This window comes from Trichoderma camerunense, assembly GCF_050948025.1.
Source record: "Trichoderma camerunense strain CBS 138272 chromosome Unknown V8C40scaffold_6, whole genome shotgun sequence".
Taxonomy (NCBI): domain Eukaryota; kingdom Fungi; phylum Ascomycota; class Sordariomycetes; order Hypocreales; family Hypocreaceae; genus Trichoderma; species Trichoderma camerunense.
Genome location: NW_028145364.1, coordinates 435850 through 454485, shown reverse-complemented (window position 1 = coordinate 454485; position 18636 = coordinate 435850). Strand labels below are relative to the sequence as shown.

At 52.5% G+C, this 18636-nt stretch overlaps 4 protein-coding genes across 4 annotated transcripts; 1 reads left to right on the top strand and 3 right to left on the bottom strand.

Annotated features, from left to right (window-relative positions):
- Positions 1-169: 169 nt before the first annotated feature.
- V8C40DRAFT_187078 (glyoxal oxidase N-terminus-domain-containing protein) lies at positions 170-4134 on the bottom strand. Its single transcript, XM_083211811.1, has 5 exons — positions 3775-4134; positions 3387-3698; positions 3178-3314; positions 2931-3060; positions 170-2844 (listed from the first exon to the last, which is right to left on the bottom strand). The coding sequence occupies exons 1-5, from the start codon at positions 3912-3914 to the stop codon at positions 210-212; spliced, it is 3354 nt and encodes a 1117-aa protein (XP_083074745.1). The 5' UTR covers positions 3915-4134; the 3' UTR covers positions 170-209.
- A 5435-nt stretch (positions 4135-9569) lies between these two features.
- On the top strand, positions 9570-14212 carry V8C40DRAFT_240580 (uncharacterized protein). The gene is made up of 5 exons (XM_083214830.1): positions 9570-9867; positions 9930-10731; positions 10810-12462; positions 12543-12685; positions 12755-14212. Exons 2-5 carry the CDS (start codon positions 10286-10288, stop codon positions 13834-13836), a joined length of 3324 nt encoding a protein of 1107 aa, XP_083074744.1. The 5' UTR covers positions 9570-9867; positions 9930-10285; the 3' UTR covers positions 13837-14212.
- Positions 14213-14802: 590 nt separating this feature from the next.
- V8C40DRAFT_187016 (Alpha/Beta hydrolase protein) lies at positions 14803-16685 on the bottom strand. The gene is made up of 4 exons (XM_083211810.1): positions 16269-16685; positions 16099-16142; positions 15355-15993; positions 14803-15144 (listed from the first exon to the last, which is right to left on the bottom strand). Exons 1-4 carry the CDS (start codon positions 16476-16478, stop codon positions 14964-14966), a joined length of 1074 nt encoding a protein of 357 aa, XP_083074743.1. The 5' UTR covers positions 16479-16685; the 3' UTR covers positions 14803-14963.
- A 646-nt stretch (positions 16686-17331) lies between these two features.
- On the bottom strand, positions 17332-18052 carry V8C40DRAFT_186959 (uncharacterized protein). The gene has a single exon (XM_083211809.1). The coding sequence runs from the start codon at positions 17813-17815 to the stop codon at positions 17432-17434; it is 384 nt and encodes a 127-aa protein (XP_083074742.1). The 5' UTR covers positions 17816-18052; the 3' UTR covers positions 17332-17431.
- Between the last annotated feature and the right edge of the window lie 584 nt (positions 18053-18636).

The following is an 18636-nucleotide window of genomic DNA, read 5'->3' as shown; positions in this document are numbered from 1 at the left end:
AAGTAATGTTCTTTGGGTATATTATTCTTGTTTTGTCTCTCTGTGGCCCTTTTCCCCGTTCCCAATTCTATTACCATGGGGTTGCCTTTGCAATACAGACAAGCCTAATTCCCACATTCCCTTCACCTAAGTTTCTACATTAAAGTAGTAGCTTTAAAAATACCCGTCATATCCAAAACAAGAAAAAATAAAACAATCCAACAAGTCAATTAAACACCTGGAGTGGTGAAACCAGTACCCTTGGGCCAGTTACCGACCTGGGCCGGGTCACCGCCAATGCGGACGTATACACCAACGGCGGGGATTCCGCCGTCCAGAATGTAGAGCTGGTACCATCCCGGAGGAGCAATGTACTTGGATGGGGGAGAAGTAATAGTGCAAGTGGTGCCAGCGCAGGAGATGGCAGGGAAGAGAGTACGAGCTCCCATGGAGTTGCCGTGAGTACTGGTGACGGCACCAAGCAGAGAGGCCTGGATAGCGCCATTTTGAGCAGCGGCACCAAGGGTGACGGTAATGGGCTTATCGTAGCCCCAGTCCTTGTTGGTGATGGTGAACGATGGACGAGGCTTGCCGCTCTTCAGGTAAGGAGGGGTGAAAGTCTCGACACGGTACTCCTCAGGGTTGACATCATCCTGCGGGTCAGAGCCGGTGACAAGCACGCGACCGTCCAGGAGGGTAATGGCCTCAGAGTGGTACAGACGAGCGACGGTAGTGTTCGCCATGACAGTGATACGGAAGCCGAGGGGCTTCTGAGGGTCGTAGAGGAGAGCGTTCAGGTTGGGGTCAGTAGCAAGACCGAATCCAGCAACACCGTGGTGGGCACCGTTCATGATAATGTACGTGCCATCGGGAAGAGGAGCAATGCAGGGCATGACTCGCTGAGAAGGCATGCGCTCAAGAGCCCAGGTAGGGTTTGCAGCATCGGGGTAGGTGCTCACGCAGTTATCGATAGCATATGAGGCACCATCGGTAGAACCACCGCAGATGAGAACGTTGAGAGGATCAGTAAAGGGGGCGTGCATGGGCAACAAGACTGCGGTTCCCTCAAGGGGGTAGGTTCGTCCACCAAGAGGGTCATTCACTGAACCAGGAATGTTGGGCAGAGTCTTGATGGTGGCAAAAGTGTTCTCATCCAGGATACGAGCCTCGTTCCAGTAGGCAACAAAGATACCACCAGAGGGAAGGACAGTGCAGAAGGGGTACAAGTTGTTGGGGTCGGTACGCTCCAGCCAATCCATGTAGAGCGGTGCCGTGCCGGTAAAGGGGAGAATCTCGAGAGTCGGGACAGGAGCACTGTTGGATCCGGTCTCACCACCGATGACGAGCACGGAACCATTGGCCATGTTCATGGCGGTGGGATACCAGCGGCCGTTTTGGAGCTTCAGAATGTCGACGTTCTCTTGCCAGTCGTTGGTGCCGTTGACACCAGGGGAGCCGTCAGGGGTATACAGACGGACACCATAGGTGGAATCACCAGACCATCCTCCGACAGTAAGCTGTCGACCAGCCTTGTCGGGAAGAGTGACACCTCCAGCACAGAAAATGTCGGTCTTGACGTGCATCTCTCGCCATGCAAGCTGGTACTGGTTGACGAGAGATAGGTCGAGCTCATAAGCACCGGTAGAGTTGGGCTCACCAGTGCCCCATTTCTCAAGGAAGGTAACCTTGCCAGTGATGGACTGTGTGGTCATCAGAGGGATGCAGACACCTCCAATGAGCTGCTCATAGGAACCGGCAGCGGCAGTGCCAGCAGCAGGGAAGCTCCAAGAGTAAAAGGGTGTTCCGGTCCAGAAGTAAGTGGTGAGGCGAGAACCACCACCGCAGATGGCGCTGGCATTACCCGGGCAGGGGACGCCGCACTCAGACTCGGGCCTCTTCGTAGCACCAGAGGTCTTGATGTTCTCAGGGTCGCCGCAGTAGCACTCCTGACCATACTCCAAGCCGGCAGCCATGTAACCAAATTCGGCACACTGGTCAAGGCACTGCGAAGGGGTCATGGTGTTGGCGAAGATGTTCTGCCAGAAGAAGGTGCGCTGTTGGTTGACATTGTCTTCGTAGCAGCCTTGGTAGGTCCAGTTGCCGACTTGCTGGATAGGTCCAGGAGGCTGCTGGACCGTCGGGGCTCCCTTGGAAATGATGCTCATTCTGCCGCCGCCGCCGCAGTTTTCGGTAGCGTCACCGGAGCAAGGAGTGTTGCAGTCGCCTTGGTTGGCAGCTTTGGCACCGCCGTTGACGATGTTGTTACCGCAGAAGCACTGCTTGGAGTACTCAGCACCGGCAATGGTATATCCTTGAGAGGCGCAGGACTGGACACAAGACTCGAGGGTCAGGTCATCATCGTCGGGGAGCTGGGTATTAAGAATGCGGCCATTGACTCCGTCCACGTAACATCCATAAGACTGCCATCCCTGAGGGAATCCAGTCGGCTGCGTCGTAGCGGAAGTGGTGGAGGGGGGTACGGCGGGCCCCGATGAGGTACCCGTGCCAGGAGCATTGAGAGAGTAGACGGACAATCGGTTACCGGCGCCACAGAATTCACAGTCCTCACCACTGCAAGTCATGCTGCAGTCGGATGCAGTGGTGAGCTTGGAGCCGGCGCCAAAGGAGTTGCCGCAGTAGCATTCTCGGCTGTACTCGACTCCAAAGTATGTGTAGCCCACGCAAAAGGTTGCACAGCTCTCCAAGGTCATGGCGTCATCTGCATACGTCTTGGCAGCGAGGGCCCGCGAGTTTGTTCCTTCGGTATAGCAACCGTACCAGTTGTATTTGCTCACCACAGCTGGTTGGCCAGGACAGGCACCAGTCTGGGTGGGCTGAGCTGCAGAAGTGGTGCCAGTTCCATCGCTGCACAAGGCATGTTAGCATATCTACAATACGAGAGGATCGCCGCCATGCTAGCTTCTTTCATCATCTGGCTTCTGCTTGCTTACCGGACGGCATTGAGGCCATAAATGTTCAGGTGGCCGGGTCCTCCACAGTACTCGGTCTGGTTGCCGTTGCAGGTCATTGTGCAGCCGCTTGTCGCGGGCAGCGCGCCATTGGAGATTGACTTGCCGCAATCTGCATGTCGGAATGGATCACCAATGGTCAGCTATCTGGAGGGGAACGATAAAAGACGAATAACCGCACCCCGTTACACGAGGCGTGGTCCGCTTGGCGGGCGTCGGGTTCACTTACAGCACTCTCCACCGTACTCGACACCAGCAAAGGTATATCCGGCAGCCTTACATCCTGATGTACAGGCGGCCACGGTCATCTGGGCATTGGCAACTCCGCCATAACCAAACGTCAAAGCTCGCCCAGTGGTGCCCTCACTGCCAGCATGCGTTAGCATGGTTAGATTCGGTGCTGAGGCTAGCTGCATGCTTAGGGCTCGCAAAACTTACGAATAGCATCCCTTGGACACCCATCCGTCGGGGCCCGGGTTGACCTCAGGACCTGTGATTTCAGCTGTCTTATACAAAGTAAGACGGCCGGGACCACCACACGCCTCGGTCGAGTTACCGCCGCATGGAGCATTGCAGTCCGTAGCAGTAGTATTTACACCTCCCGTTGCAAGAGTGGAACCGCAGTAGCATTGGGTGAAGTACTCTGTTCCGGCGTAAGGGAAGTCATGCTCAAAGCAATAAGTAGCGCACTCCTGGTTGGTCATTTCATCATCCGTAAAGGACGCGTCGCTGATTGTACGTCCAACATCGCTGTTTTGCTCCAGTCAGCATACGAGTAGGCAATGCAAGCTAAAGTTTGCCAAGAGGTTAAAGGAAGACGCCATACATGTAGCATCCCTGATATGTCCAGCCATTGTCCAACGAGGGCGGCGCAACGAGAGCGCGCTTCTGGAGCTCCTGCGCGCGGCACGACGTCAGGGAGAGCAGAGAGATCGACAAGAACGAAGCCGCCGGAGAAGGCTTCATGGTTGCGGGTTGTGGCTCTCGCCAATGGCAAGAGGCTGCAAGGGGAACGAGTGATGTAGTAGGCCCAAACCAAAAGAGAGTCGGCTTAGGGTTGAACGAGAGAGAGAAGAGAGGGACAGCAGCGTCCAATTGCGGATAACCCCCAGCTTCTTGTACTCGGCGAGGACATGTTGCTACGATGGCGACCCAGGGACAGAAGAGGCCTACCTGGGACTCGGGAAAGAGACTAATGGGGCTGAGGCGGCAGGCCGGAGACTTGGCGTCGTTGCAATACGTTTTCCCAAGTTGACACGGCCAGGATCGAGTCTCGACCTACTGTAGGTTGAACCTGAGCCAAGAGCTGGGCCATCATGCCATCCCAGGCTACCCAGCAAAGCGCGCGCAGGGGACAAGGAGCCACTCACACAGACAGAGGGTTGCTGGATCCGCCGTACCGTACGCATGAGCAATTGTTTGTCCATCCACGCAGAATCAGAATCCAGTAGGGCGCGTATGCAGGCGAGAGCCACACCCCCCGTCCCGATCCAGGGTCGGTCAGCCGGAGTCGAGCAGCCTGAGCTAGATGGAAGTGGCCGATATCAGAGACGGGTTCTCGTCGTCTTCAGCAGTCTGCAGCCAGCCGAAGAAGCAGGGAGAAGCCAGACAGACAGAGAGGCCAGGTCACGAGACGCCATCTTCGGCATCGTACTGAATCGAATCGTACCTTATCTTGAACGCCTCTTCAGCAAAACCAACGCCTCCAATGCCGGAGCCAAGACAGACCCCCGCAAGGCCAGCAAAGAGCCAAAGCGTCCCGATAGAAGGCTGCGGGTAGTTAGTGGGGGAGCTGGATTGGATCACGGCGCTACTCGTATGGTGCTGGTGGGATGAAAGATGAAAAAATATTCCAGGCACAAGTACAGGTACGGCCACAGGTACAGCGCATCAACTGGCGCCAGAAATACGAGGCCAGGCACGGCTCGGTACTCCAGGCCATCCATCCATTCGATGCTCTAGCGGTGCTAGCAAATACAGGCACAGCACTAGCAGAGCTTAGCAGAGCTTAGCAGTGCTTAGCAGCATTGGCTAGAAGTTTCTCACGGCGTCAACTTCAACAAGCTCGGCCAGGGACAGGACAGGGCCTCCATTGTGCATCGGGCATTGAATGTGTATGTTGTTGGACGGTGCTGGATGGTGCCTAAACACCACCTATCTACTAATGTATGGAGAGTAAGTGTGCATGTACGAGTACGGACACAGGTCTGTAGGAGGATTACTGGATTCGAATGCTACCATCCACACGCAGCAGCTGAACAACCCGGTGGTACGACTATTTGGTCATCCGGGTGCCTGCCTGGGGACTGTGCAGCCACCGGAGATGCTTGGGTCTGCATGTGTGTGATAAGATGCGGCATGCAATCAGACTGAGTCTCTTCTTGTCTCCCCCGGGATTCATATTGGGGTCAGTCGATTCAATATTCTCGTGGGGCTGAGGTCCACGATGCCAGGAATGACCTCAGGTGCTGGGCGCCACAACGGCCCTTGAATATTGACACGGCACATGGAGCGAATCAAAGTTTAGGCTTAGGCTTAGATCCTAGCCTGCCCGTGGCCAGGATCGCTGGTGGGCATCTCCAAGTCTAAGCAACAATCCTCCGTATTACTCTTACTATTAGTGATATGACGGATCGGATTCAGAGCCTGATCTCTCTCAGCGCTAAGAACGACTTACAAGAAAATCCGGCGTATATAGACTTTTTACGAGGCACGCACCGAGGCTCGTCGGCTGGCTATCGGGACTTTTGACGGACTTTGTCTCTTGGTCTAGCAACGATTCCCCTGGAGGGCTGCAAACATGCATGATAAGACTAGCCAGTGGGGGATTGGCCGAAGCTGAGGTGGCTCAGGCACAGTTCCCTCTTCAGGCTGAACTAAGGCACGAGGAAGAAGCCAGCGAAAAAAATTAAAAAAGGGCCGCTTGGTGTGTGGATGGGAAAATCGAGTGCGATTGACCGGCGTCGGCAGCCAAGTCGACGCCAATTTCTTAGTGTTGAGGGCAGAAACGGGCAACAATCAGCGGAGAGGGCGAGAGCGTACAAAGTATGTATTGCGGGAGACCTGAAACATGATGTGGTGTTGAGTTTTTGTCACCACCACGTTTTGGCTTGGCTTCCATTGTATTTCCCCCTTGCGTTGCCGTTGCAACTCTGAGAGATGTAAGCAAGCAAGCAATTGAAGTACTTACAGCACTGTACAGCACATGTACACATGCGGTACAGTAGCATTCAAGGGCAAATCGTCATGCCACTTGTGAGCATTTCTAATTTTGTCGTGTCTTGCCGGCTCTTGGAAGCCGACTGACCATCCAACAACCAAACCAGCCTAGCCATACACACGCACACGCACACGCACAGCTACCGTACCTTGTAATATTCCGTACTGCTACATAAAGGGCTGCCATGTTGAGCAAGGGATCCCCCCCGTTGCCGGCCCAGATAGACTTTTCACGGCCTTGTCTTGTCGTGCATCTTCCATACTTTGTATTACTTGTGCATCTCCCTGGGCTGCTACCGGGTACTGCTAGTAGTATGGAGTAATAATAGTTCAATGCAAGGAAGCGAGAGTGTCCAGCTCGCTGGCTTTGTCCCAAACCAAACCACATGGAGACGCTCCCCTCTCATTCTGCAGACCAAAGGTACTTTAATGACAGACACTTGCCAAGTGCTTATTTGTGGGCAATGGATTCCGCGGTCCGTCTTGGCAACTGGTAATGCACCGAGTCTTTGGTTTTAGTTGGAGAAAACAACAATAAAACTCTATTGGCGGAGTGGTCAGCACCGGTTCAAACTAATTCTGCCAGGGGCAAGAAAAAAGAAAGGAAACAAAAGAAAAACAAAAGAAGGGAGAAGGGCAAAAACAGAGACGTCACATTCAATTGTTCCTTGCCACCACTTTGGATGCCTTCGTGCATGAAAAATGCCCCGCCACCGGAGGCACAAAAGTCGGCGGTGCAGTTGATTCGTTTCTGCTTTTTTTGCTTGTGCAGACACGCACATACGAGCACTCGCACCCACCGTTTTTCCCTTTGCCATTACGAGTGCCCAGCATTTGCTATTCCACAGGGCTAATTCATGCATGGCCAGCTCAATGCTACTATTGCTCCCACTGTTGGATGCGAGACTTGGGTCCAGATACACATCCTTCGATGCTCCGGGCGTCTATTGGCCGACACCCGCTGGGCTTCATGCTCGGCAATGCTGGATAATCAATGCTCGTATCGTATCACTCACAGGTATCCAGTGATTCCTTACAAGTGAAAGAACCAACCACAGGCACGTGGAATATAGGCCTCGGGTGTCGACAGTGCGGGCCCTTGCCTCTCATCTTGTCCATCCATCTGGTGATGCCAAGGGCAATGGAGCTGTCCTGGGCTAGAGATTTTCTTCCGAGCCAGCCCTCGCTCATGCTAATGCTCATGCATGGCGCTCAGGCCGCATCTCGTATCGGCAAAAGCGATCAAGCGGTGGTTGTACAAGTACGAGCACTCGTACATCCATGATCCGTACATACAAGGCCTCGGACGTGGATACTATTGTATTGGGATTGGATGCTAAGCCCAGGCGCCTTTTCGCCGCAGACCAATAGCCTGCGCCATGCCGCCAACGACATCCCGTCCAATTCCCACTCTCGGGGCATCCCAGCCGATCTCTTATCCACGCGGAATCGAATCGAGCCAAGGGGAGCATCAGCCGCACCGAGTTGCGAACTTATCAGCAGTCCCAGTCCCCCCATCCTTGCCAGCGACAAGGACACTAGCCCTTTGGCCCCCCCTGTCAGCGACTCTGCGTTATCGTTTACATGCACTCGAAAACTCCACGTACGATATGTACGCACATGCAGCTGAGCACACAGAAAAATTGCGCCTCGCCGTCGTGAATGGTTGCCTTGGGGAGCGCCCCGAGTCTCGTCTTGAACCCAGCGGCACCACATTGGGCTTAACATTGTCCGCTTTGGGGAGGATGCGTGCTGCGATGAGAAAGCAACCTACTGTAAACATTGCTCGATACGAAGTGCAGTGCATAGAACTATTTACGCCCAGTATGTGACGAACAGGGGGAAACAGCGAATCCAAACAGTCGTCAACTCCAGAGAAGCTGCTTCAACTGGGGTTACTCTGCGCTGGCTAATGCAGAGTATGTGTAGCGAGTCTGTACAGCCGCCCTTTAATCCCCTGCCCCTACTTTTACTCCTACAGCACCGCATCGAGACCAACTAGTAATAGCAGTATCAGGGAAAAGCAATACATACTCGTACACTACTAGTCATTTCAGTGAGAAGCGGCTAGAATTGTCTATTACATGGTCATAAAGGGGGTTTTTGTGGCGTATCTGCCGAGATTGTAAGGAGTATATTGAATGCGAATAGACTCACTTGACATCAAGCCCAGCCCTGCATGACCAAGAGCACGCGGCCATGTTCACGTAACTTGGCCGTATGTTTATCACACTGCAGACAGCCACTCATGGTCGAAACGGGTAATACAAATACAACACCCTCCAGATGCGGTGGATGCCAAGGGATTCGGAGAATCCAAGTTGCATGCATGAGTTTACTTGATACTTGTGTTCTCTCCTGGGGTGCGCCAAGGCGGCTGGCATGCAGCCTACATTTATTGGTGTATTGGTCTCAGCCGCTCAAGCCACATTAATATATTCCGTCTGCTGATCATGACTAAATGAAGCTATTGATAGTACCGGACTCACCGCCAGAGAAGAGAGACAATATTGCACTCAGGTTCGTTGTATGAAAGCCCAGGACTCATCTTGGTCTCTCTAGAGTACGATTGTTCTTGGAGAGTCGTCCAGAGAGCCATCGACGTACACACCTATGCGTGGAGGACCTCTACGGCAGTGAGTAGTTAATAGAGCAAACTAGTTCAAGGATTGGATATAAATTGCACTTAGAGTGGTGTTGGTATAGTCGGCTTCAAGACATCGGAGCTGAAGTGCTTCTACATGTTTGATAGTACTCTGTATATCGCATTAGACTGAAGCCTCCCCCGCAGCGCCCAATTTTGTGACGTTTTGACGTCTGCCGTGGGGTAGCTGTATCGTTTATTCTTACGAGTACTTATACATGTTGGTTGAAGAAGAGAACAATTTCTATACTCTTCTTCTCAAGGAGTATGGACATGTTCTCATGCTTAGGTATTCAAGGGAATAGCTATTTGGTACATCAAGTTGACTGTCTAGCACTACAGCTACTGCGTGAAATTTGAGCATTAAATCAAGGGAAAGTCATTCATTTAATACAAATAAACACCTATTTCTTCAAGTATCTGCTACTATAGCTACCTATATTTTCTTGAGCATTTACTATTAGGATCTATATTTCTCCGGCACCTGCTACTATAACTGTTTTCGTCCAGCACTCAGTATGATTTGCGACACGGGATGCTGAATAGCAGAATTGAAGTGTAGAATAGTTGTTTCCTTAGTTTACAGCATAGTACCAAAAAACTGATCGATTGTGCGATTCATTTTATAAATTTCATGAAGCTACAGGGTAGCATCACCATAAAGCCGCCCACTCCACCTCGGTGTAGTATTTACCTCTTACTGCCAACTACCATGTAAGTCTCAATTTACCAATTTCACCTCACTGCTATGGACCATGAGAAGAAAAAGAAAGAAAGAAAAAATCCTTTGTTGGTCAGTCATCGACTCCGCAGTTGGCGCAGCGCCCCCATTCTTACCCATTCTCCGTGTAGAGAGATGAAATGCAGGGCAGATTATTGAGTACAAACCCTCCAACCTAATCGTTGCTCGCAATAAGCCCACAGGACTATTACACCCCTGGATTTGAGTCAACAAACGACAAAACCCCTCGATACTTGTTGCAGTATTAGGAAGGCTGACTCCATCATGCTGCTATTACGTCTATGACTCTTAGAAAACTTCATTTACCACAGACGGTTGGATTGGCCAATTTTACCTTCTCCGCAATCTCAGTGACTCACACGTCTTGTCTTAGCAGCCAAAAACGATGCCTTTGTCAGCAGCTGTTGCGTGAGGCTTTGCCGCTTTGCCACACAAGGCACTGAGACCCACCAAAGTTTCGATGAATTTCAAAGATTCCATCTTTCCAATATCAAGGCCACGAGCGCTCGTTTGGCGCATCGCCGCAACTTTCAACTTTGTCTCATCACTTTGCATTTCATTTGTTCGGATTGTTAGTACTCGTCGTTTTGTGCGATAGCGCGATATTGCCCAGCTTGGAGACTCAGACTCAGATACGTCTTCTCACTCAGCCCTACCAACTTTTCATGCACCACGACGATCAAATCGCAAATCAACAACAAGGAAGCTCTCTCCAGAGCTCAAGCTGTAACCATGCCCGAAGGCGAGACTTCACAGGCTCAGAATCAGGCGCAAGGTGGCTCCAGAGGGGCTTCACGAGCTCGTAGAGGCAGGGGTCGTGGCGGCAGAGGACGAGGGCATCACACAGGTTCCACTCAAGGAACTCAAGGGCAGCCAGCCTCACAGACCGAGAGTTCAGAGAACCCCTCCACACCAACTGCAGCTCCATCACAACAGGAAGCAGCATCATCGTCAAACCCTTCAAGACCATCTCGCGGAGGAAGAGGCGGCAGAAGAGGGCCGCGGCAGGGTGAGCGAGGTGGCGCCAGGCAAAGCGCCCCTCGAGCTCCTCAGCCGGGCCCGACACGGCGATTTGGCGGCCACCTCACCGTTGAAGCGGACGAAGCGTCATCAGATGCTCTCTCATTAAGTGCGGAAGCTCCTGAGTTTGTTCCTGGTCAGCCAGTATTGCCGAGGGCGTAAGTATCCTAATCACGCAGCTCACCACCTTGTATCTGTAAACTTTGTAGTAGTTACTGATTGCCGTAACCATTTAGCAAGCCAAGGCAGACTGAGGCCTCTAAACAGCCGGAGGTTAAGCTTCCAAAGTCAACTGCCGCAGACCTTGGAACCAGGATTCATGAGGACATCAGCCATGGAAACTATGAGTGCGCAGTGTGCACGGACGAGGTCCTTCGCAAGTCTCACGTGTGGTCCTGCAATGTCTGTTGGACAGTTGTTCATCTCAAGTGTGCCAAGAAGTGGTACCACAACCAAATGAAGCAGAATGCTGCCCGGCCGCCAACAGAGTCTCAGCCGGAGAATTTATGGAGATGCCCGGGATGTAATTCCAAGCTGTCCGATGAACCGGGCTCGTATCACTGCTGGTGTGGGAAAGATATCAACCCGAGGCCCTCAAGCACATCGCTCCCGCCGCATTCCTGTGGACAGACGTGCTCAAAGCCTCGAGGAACGTGCCCACATCCTTGCGGCCTTCAATGTCACGCCGGACCATGTCCCCCGTGTGGTCTTGTGGGCCCTACGCAGTCTTGCTTTTGCGGGAAGAACACCTCGCAGAAGCTGTGCAGAGAGACCGACTACGAAAATGGTTGGAGCTGCCAGGAGATTTGCGGTGACCTTTTGCCCTGCGGAGAGCACTTTTGCCCAAACCCATGTCATCCCGGACTCTGTGGAGATTGCGATCTCAAGGTTGAAGCAAAGTGTTACTGCGGGCGTGTCGAGAAGAAAATCCCCTGCTTCGAGCGGCAGGATGTGCAATCTTCATATAGCGTAGAGGACGCCGCATGGTTTGAGGGCTCCTTCAGCTGCTTCACGCCTTGTGAGAGGAAATTCGATTGCGGGACTCACAGTTGCTCTGCGACCTGCCACGCCCAGGATGAGCATCCGGCCCATTGCCCCTATTCCCCCGACGTGGTTACCCACTGCCCTTGTGGCAAGACGCCTCTTGAGAATTTCCTGCAGGCTCCAAGGCAATCTTGCGAGGATCCGGTGCCTCATTGTGATAGAGTTTGTGAAAAGCTCCTCCCTTGTGGCCACCTATGCAAGGCCAAATGCCACACCGGTGATTGTGGATTTTGTATGGAGGTGATTGACATTTCATGTCGATGTGGGCGAACCACATCTGCATCCGTCTGTCATCAGGGAGATGTCCAACAGCCGTGGTGCATGAGAACATGCCAGGCGAATCTGAGCTGCGGCCGTCACAAGTGTGGCGAGCGCTGCTGCCCAGGAGAGAAGAAGGCTGCGGAGAGGCAGGCAGCGAGCAAGAGGAAAAATCGACCGGCAGCAGAATCTGCCGTCGAGGCCGAGCACATCTGCATCCGGACGTGTGGACGGCCGCTGAAATGCGGCAGCCATGACTGCCAGCAGATATGCCATCGCGGAGCATGCGCAAGCTGCCCCGAAGCCATTTTCCATGAGATCAGTTGCAATTGTGGTCGAACGGTGCTTCAACCGCCACAGCCCTGCGGGACTCACGCTCCCGAGTGTCGATTTAACTGCCCGAGGCGACCAGCTTGCGGACACCCGCCCGTTGAGCATAACTGCCATATGGACGACATAACTTGTCCCAAGTGCCCGTTCTTGGTAGACAAGTGGTGTGCTTGCGGCAAGGAGAAGCTGCACAGCCAGCCCTGTCACCTTCAAGCAGCGCACTGCGGTCGACCTTGCGGGAAGAGCTTGAAGTGCGGGTACGTGACACGTGTTTCTTTTATGCTTCTGTTGAACTACCCATCAAGGTTCTCGGCATTTACTGATATGGTATTTCTAGATTACACAAGTGCCGGAAATTATGTCATAGACCAGGAGAGTGCGAGGATAGTGCCAGTTCTAGTCAGACCTGCGGCCAAGTCTGCGGCAAGACAAAACTATTCTGTGACCATGCTTGCCAGAGTCCATGCCATGGTCAGACTCGTAAGTCCAATATGAAGCCCAAGCCAACTGAAAGCAGAGCAGAAGAGTTTCTAACCCAATTCTACACAGCTTGCAACGAATCAGCCCCTTGTACAGCTAAGACGACCATCGCTTGTCCCTGCGGCCTGCGTAAACAGGACGTCAAGTGTCTCGCCAGCAGCTCCAATCCTACGCCATCTCGTCCCGAGCTTAAATGTGACGACGAGTGTCTCCGCTTAGAGAGAAACAGGCGTCTTGCCGCGGCTCTCAACATTGATCCCGCCTCTCACGCCAACGATCACGTTCCCTACTCGGACACAACCCTTCGTCTTTTCAAGGAGAATCTTGCTTGGGCAGAGACACAGGAGCGCGAGTTCCGGGTCTTTTCCAAGAGCCCCAACGAGCAACGACTGAGATATAAGCCGATGCCCAACCATCAGCGACAGTTTTTGCATGTACTAGCCCAAGATTACGGGCTGGAGAGCAAAAGCGAGGATCTCGAGCCGTACCGCTACGTTGTCGTATGGAAAGGTGCCAAGTTTGTCTCTGCACCAAGCAAGACTCTGGCGCAGTGCGTCAAGATTAGAGACTCACAGGCAGCAGAAGCAGCTGCCGCTGCCGCTGCCAGCTCGAGAGCCCCGACTCCTCCCCCGCTTGTTATAGTTGATCCGTTCAATGCATTTCTCCTTACTTCTCCTCGGTTTGGGCTTACCATGGAAGATGTCGACGCCGCTATTCGCGCCGACCTCGCAAGCCAGACGGCCTTTCACTTCAAGACGGCATTCTTGCCTTCCGATGAGATTCTCATCCGCGCCACGGCGCACTACTCGTCATTCCTCACGCCTGCCGCCGTCGAGCAGGCTCTGCAAAACATGAAACCTCGTCTTGAAAGCACAATCAAGCGCCTTGACGTTGCGGGTAACATCCTGCTCTGCCACGTCGACGATAACGAGAACATCTCGCGCAGAGAAGACATAAGCAAGAGCGATGCCTCGGGCTGGAGCGCCGTCGCGGGACGGGCCGCAGCGAAGAAGGACGAGGTCAAGGTGGAAACGCCGGCGGCCTCGGGCGGCGGATCTGGAAAACGACTGCTGCTGGGGTTGAAGAAGAAGAAGGCTGTGACGCCGAGCGCGTCTTGGACGGCGCAGCTTGATGGGGATGTTGAGTGTTGATTTTAGGCGTGGGGATGGGAGTTTTCTATAGAAAAGGGGGTTGCGAGATTTCACCATGGCGGTATTGCATTGGCCATGGATATCAAACAGCATTTCCCATCGAAATACTGGCAAGAAGGTGATGTATGTTGATTAGAAGCTGTTTATCCGACTTGATGAGCTCAAGTAACTGGAAACAGCTTCTTGCTGGATATAAGTACTGTAGATATGCAGTGGACAACATGCATATGCATATATATAAAGCCCACCAAAAGAATTCAGAAAACAAACTCAAAAAAAAAAAAAAGTCAAAAAATATCAAGTCAAAAAAACATTATAATTATTTAATTATCCTCTTTCTCATACGCCGTATCCCATCTATGAATATAAACCGCCCCCCAATTCTAGGACCTAAGCAAAAATATAACCCATCTCCATAACCCAACCTCTAAAAAATTCCCCACGCTACTTTTTTTGGTTGTTGGCCGTTGTCGTACCCGTAATGTACTGATATATGCTGCTGCTGCTACCTACCTCATCATGCAGATGTATAAAAAGAAAAAAAAAGTAATCCCAGAGAGAGAACAAGAGAAAAAAAAGGAATAAGCCGACCAATAATAGGTATCGCTTGCAACACGCGTCGTTTTTTGTTCACCAGTGGAGAAAACACAGGTGTGCGTGTATGAAAAAATATGATGCGCACAAAAAAAAAAAAAAAAATTGCGTAGAGCAGCCGAAAATTTAAAATTCGTTGCACATGGGAATAAAACCATCTCCCTCTTCAAGTAATAAGAAGATGCAGATAACAAAAAAACAACAAGACTCATGTAGATGTTCGGGCTGGGTATAATCACGCGACGCTTCTTCCCTCCACACACACTCCAATATTATCGTCACATGGGCACGGGAACCACATACATCCCACACGCTTGGCCTGTCTCGCCTCGGGCCGCCCTCTTTTCTATCTATCTGACATCTCCCATTTGCTGCGTCTGCTGTGCGTGTACGGAGTCAGCATGCAAAAAAGAAGACGCGTCAGAGCGTTTCTGCAGAGGCCCGTTGATGCAGCTATCGCCATGCTCCGCTGGGACGGGATATATATATGCCTGAACGGTGGTTATATCACGAAAAGGCGAGGTGCAGCTCCATCACTGGCTTTTGCCGTCCGTGATGGGTGCGCTGCTGCCCAGGGCGTCAGCTATAAACTCCGAGATGGCCTCGAAGTAACCCTCCTCTAGCACACTCGAGTTGTGATCGCCACCAGGGAATGTCTTCCACGTCTTGCTGGGGGAGGTGGAGACATTGTAAAGTTGGGTCATATGACTGGGACTGGACAGATATATCTTGTCAGTTTTTGATATCCGGCACTCGTATTTGGAAGAAAAAAAGGTTGTTTTGGGTGGGATCGTTCAGGGTTTGATGAAAAGGTTTTTAATCAGAGCCAGGTGAATGGTTTCAGATTTTGTGGATGATATGTTCATCATATGATCCGGGGAGGAAGAATGCAAGAAGACAAGAAAGAGTAGAGTTCAAACTTACGGGACAATCTCATCTTGCAGTCCGCTGAGGAACAAGATGGGAATCTTGTCAATGGACGGCAAGAGGGATTCGCTGCGCCATACCTGGTGGCACAGCAGAGTAAAGTATTTGGCAGGTGGAAGAACCGAGGGAATAAGTTTGCGCATGGAGAGAAAAGTATTTTCCAGCACCAGGCCCGCAATGTCGCCCCGGTCCTGGTTCTTGGCCACTAACTTGATGCTGACGGCTCCACCGAGGCTCTGGCCGTAAACAACAAACCGGTGGTTCCTCGTCTCTGCTCGCTCGCGCAGGTAGTTGAGCCCGGTCTGGGCGTCGATTCCCAAGCCCGCCTCGTCTGGCTCGCCCGTGGAGGCGCCATATCCTCGATACTCGAGCATGAAGACGTTGCACCCAATCATGTTGATGAAGACGCGCGCGATGGGGAGGCGGTGACCGATATTGCCTGCATTGCCGTGGAACATGAGGATTGTGATGTCCGAGTTCTTGCCGCCACGGGGACCGCGAATGTAGTAAGCCGAGAGCTTCTCGCCATCGTCTGTGGGGATTACCAGCTCTTCGAAATCCTTGATTCCGAACTGCGTAGGTCGTGGGATGTCGGTTCGAGAGTTTGGCGGCATATGAGAGGGATAAATGAGCGCCCTGCACGGTGAATTGTCAGCTCGATTCCCGCGATGGAGGAGGAATGCCAACGCCAGCGCCGACGATGGACGGTGGGGGGGGGGAGTAAGAGTAAGCTCGACGCACTTTTGTTTAAAGTAGAGGAGGGATGTGAGGATGGCGACAATGCCCTGTTGAGTCACGGTTCGCGGTTAGTCGTGATTCTCTCCAATCGCAATGGCACGATGCAGACGCAGAGGCAGAGGCAGATGCAGACGCAAATGCACAATGCAGGATGCAAAATGTCGCTGGCTTACCGTTGATGCCAGAGCTGGCAGGCGCATGTAGCCCGCCGCAGAGGTCAGGAAAGAGGCGGTCTGGCCAAAGTAGCCGTTCGCCATGTTGTTGTTGTTGTTGTGGTGGTGATTATTGCTTGTTGCGCCGGGAGGGGGTGTGTTGGAGTTTGGGGTCATCTTTCCATTCTTGGGAGAAGGTGATGCAGCCGAGCGTCGGATTGAATATCGCATGTGGTCCCATACCCAAGCCACAGCAATTCAGCCCGATGACACGACAACATGTAGTACTCGGGAATAAAAGAGGAAAAAAGAGGGCCCGGTCTGAACAAAAAAGTGAGGCGAGCTGTTTGGGATAGGAGGCCAGCGCTTGTTGAGATTGATATTCGCGGTTAATCCACCGGACTGCTGTGGCACGGTTCAGCCGAATGCCCACCCTCTTGTGTTCGGAAGCGCCAAAAGTTTGCTGTCGGTCAGGGGTGTCGGAAGAGAGGCAGGAGACGTCGTCCAGAGAAGCCAATGAAGGCAGATGAAGTAAAAAATGATAAGGATGATAGATTATAGGTTATAACGACAGGTCAGCTTAGTCGACGTGGATCTACTCGCGGCCGCTGGATGCAGTTGAACTGGACGCCACCGTGCAGATTGGCTATGCCGCTGCCTGGAGGCGAGTGTCGAATCGTTGTGTTTCCTTTGTCAAGGCTGCATTGCGTTCATCAGCGTCGAGTCGGTGACCAGGTTTCGCCAGAAGAAGAGAAGGGAGAGTCGAAGTAAAAGGAAAAGAAAAAAAGGAGCGTGATGGTGAGAATCCAGGAATTGGAGAAAAGAGAGAGAGAGGGAGAGAGAGTAGGAGGGGAGAAGGGAAAGAGAGAAAAAAATTAATCGACCGAAAAAGTTCCCCAACCCAACCAAATGAATCCAGGGAGCCAGACGGACCGTTGCTTTCCCGGTTAGATGCTCCGTAATAGTTGAATCGGCATCGGCGCATCTGGTTACGGTAACGAGCAGGTACGAGTAGTGAGTAGTATTAGTATTTTGATTAGCTCCAGCGCTGTGATTGCAACGAAAATTGGAGTGGAAACGTTCAATCTCCGCCAGGCGCGAGCGGTGGCCAGGCTGCCCTGCAGGGCATCGCGGGCGCGTTTCGAGCCATTTGCCGTGATTTGATTCGGGCAAAAGGCCAGATGCTAGCCGCCAGCGTTGGATGGAGATGATGTTCTCCAGGGCCAATTGGCCTCGTTAAGCGCTGCCTTGCTAACTGATCTCAAGGGAAGCGCTGAGCTGGGGATAATTGAGGTTCTCGCGGGCCGAGGGAGCTGCCAACCAGGCACTATTGACAGCCTAACACTAAACTTACCACTAGTCGTAGTACGAGGAGCTGAAGGCCCAAAGATCTGGGAAAATCTGGGGTTCTGTCTGTTCTGGAAGTGAGCTTTGATTGCGAATATCAGTACCCGATACCTTAGCCGCAGCGCCATTTGCGGTCTCTCCACAAGGTACTCCCTACCTCCGGACCGCCCACTACCAGTCTCCATCTGCCTCGGCAGCAGCCCACCACAGCAAATTGTCATTGGCGACACAAGATAAGGGCTGACAGCTGGCTTCTAAAAGAAGGGATTTGGATGCTGCTGCTGCTGCAATGCAAACGCTCTGCATCATGCACTCGCCGACCGGCTGCAGCTTCAGCCCAGCCTCACCTCAGACAAACAGCTGATTGCTGACGAGGCCGATGGCTGATCCGATGCGTACAAGGACGACAGACCACAAAGCGGTGTCGTCTTCGACATCAATGACTCGGATGAATCACATATCATGTGAAGCAATGTTTGACAACGAGTAGTAATACGATATGCGCAGCCCGGATGAGGGGATGCCGACTTGAACTTGGCTTTGATCTTGTACTTGCGGCCAAGGTAAGTCGTTTAGAGACGTACGGTTCATTTGATGCTACTTCCAACATTCATGATGCCACCATCGTCAACTCCCATTCTAGAAGATTCACCAAGAACAAACATTCGACAGCATCCGTACAAAGCATGGTCCGATGAGCAAAGCAGCATTAGCCGTGGCTTAACTGTACAGGTACGAGCTGCTGTAGCTGCATCTGCACCGCCCAGGCCAGGCGCCGTGCCTCTTCCTCTTGACTCGCTTGCAAGCAGTGCGTCTCTGGACCTGCATAACCGGAGGCAACGGACAGAAGATCCCGCTTCGAGTAGGTGGCCCCCCGGCCAGGATAGAGACATCACAATAAGCAGGGCGAAACGGATGTGCCAGTAGCTCGTCACAATTCTCTGCCGTGGTGGTTGTGTCGCAGAACCACCACACGGGGCTAGTCTAGTACCAATATTGACCTCATTCATCACCATGCATCGCCGGGCCTGGCTGAGGGATT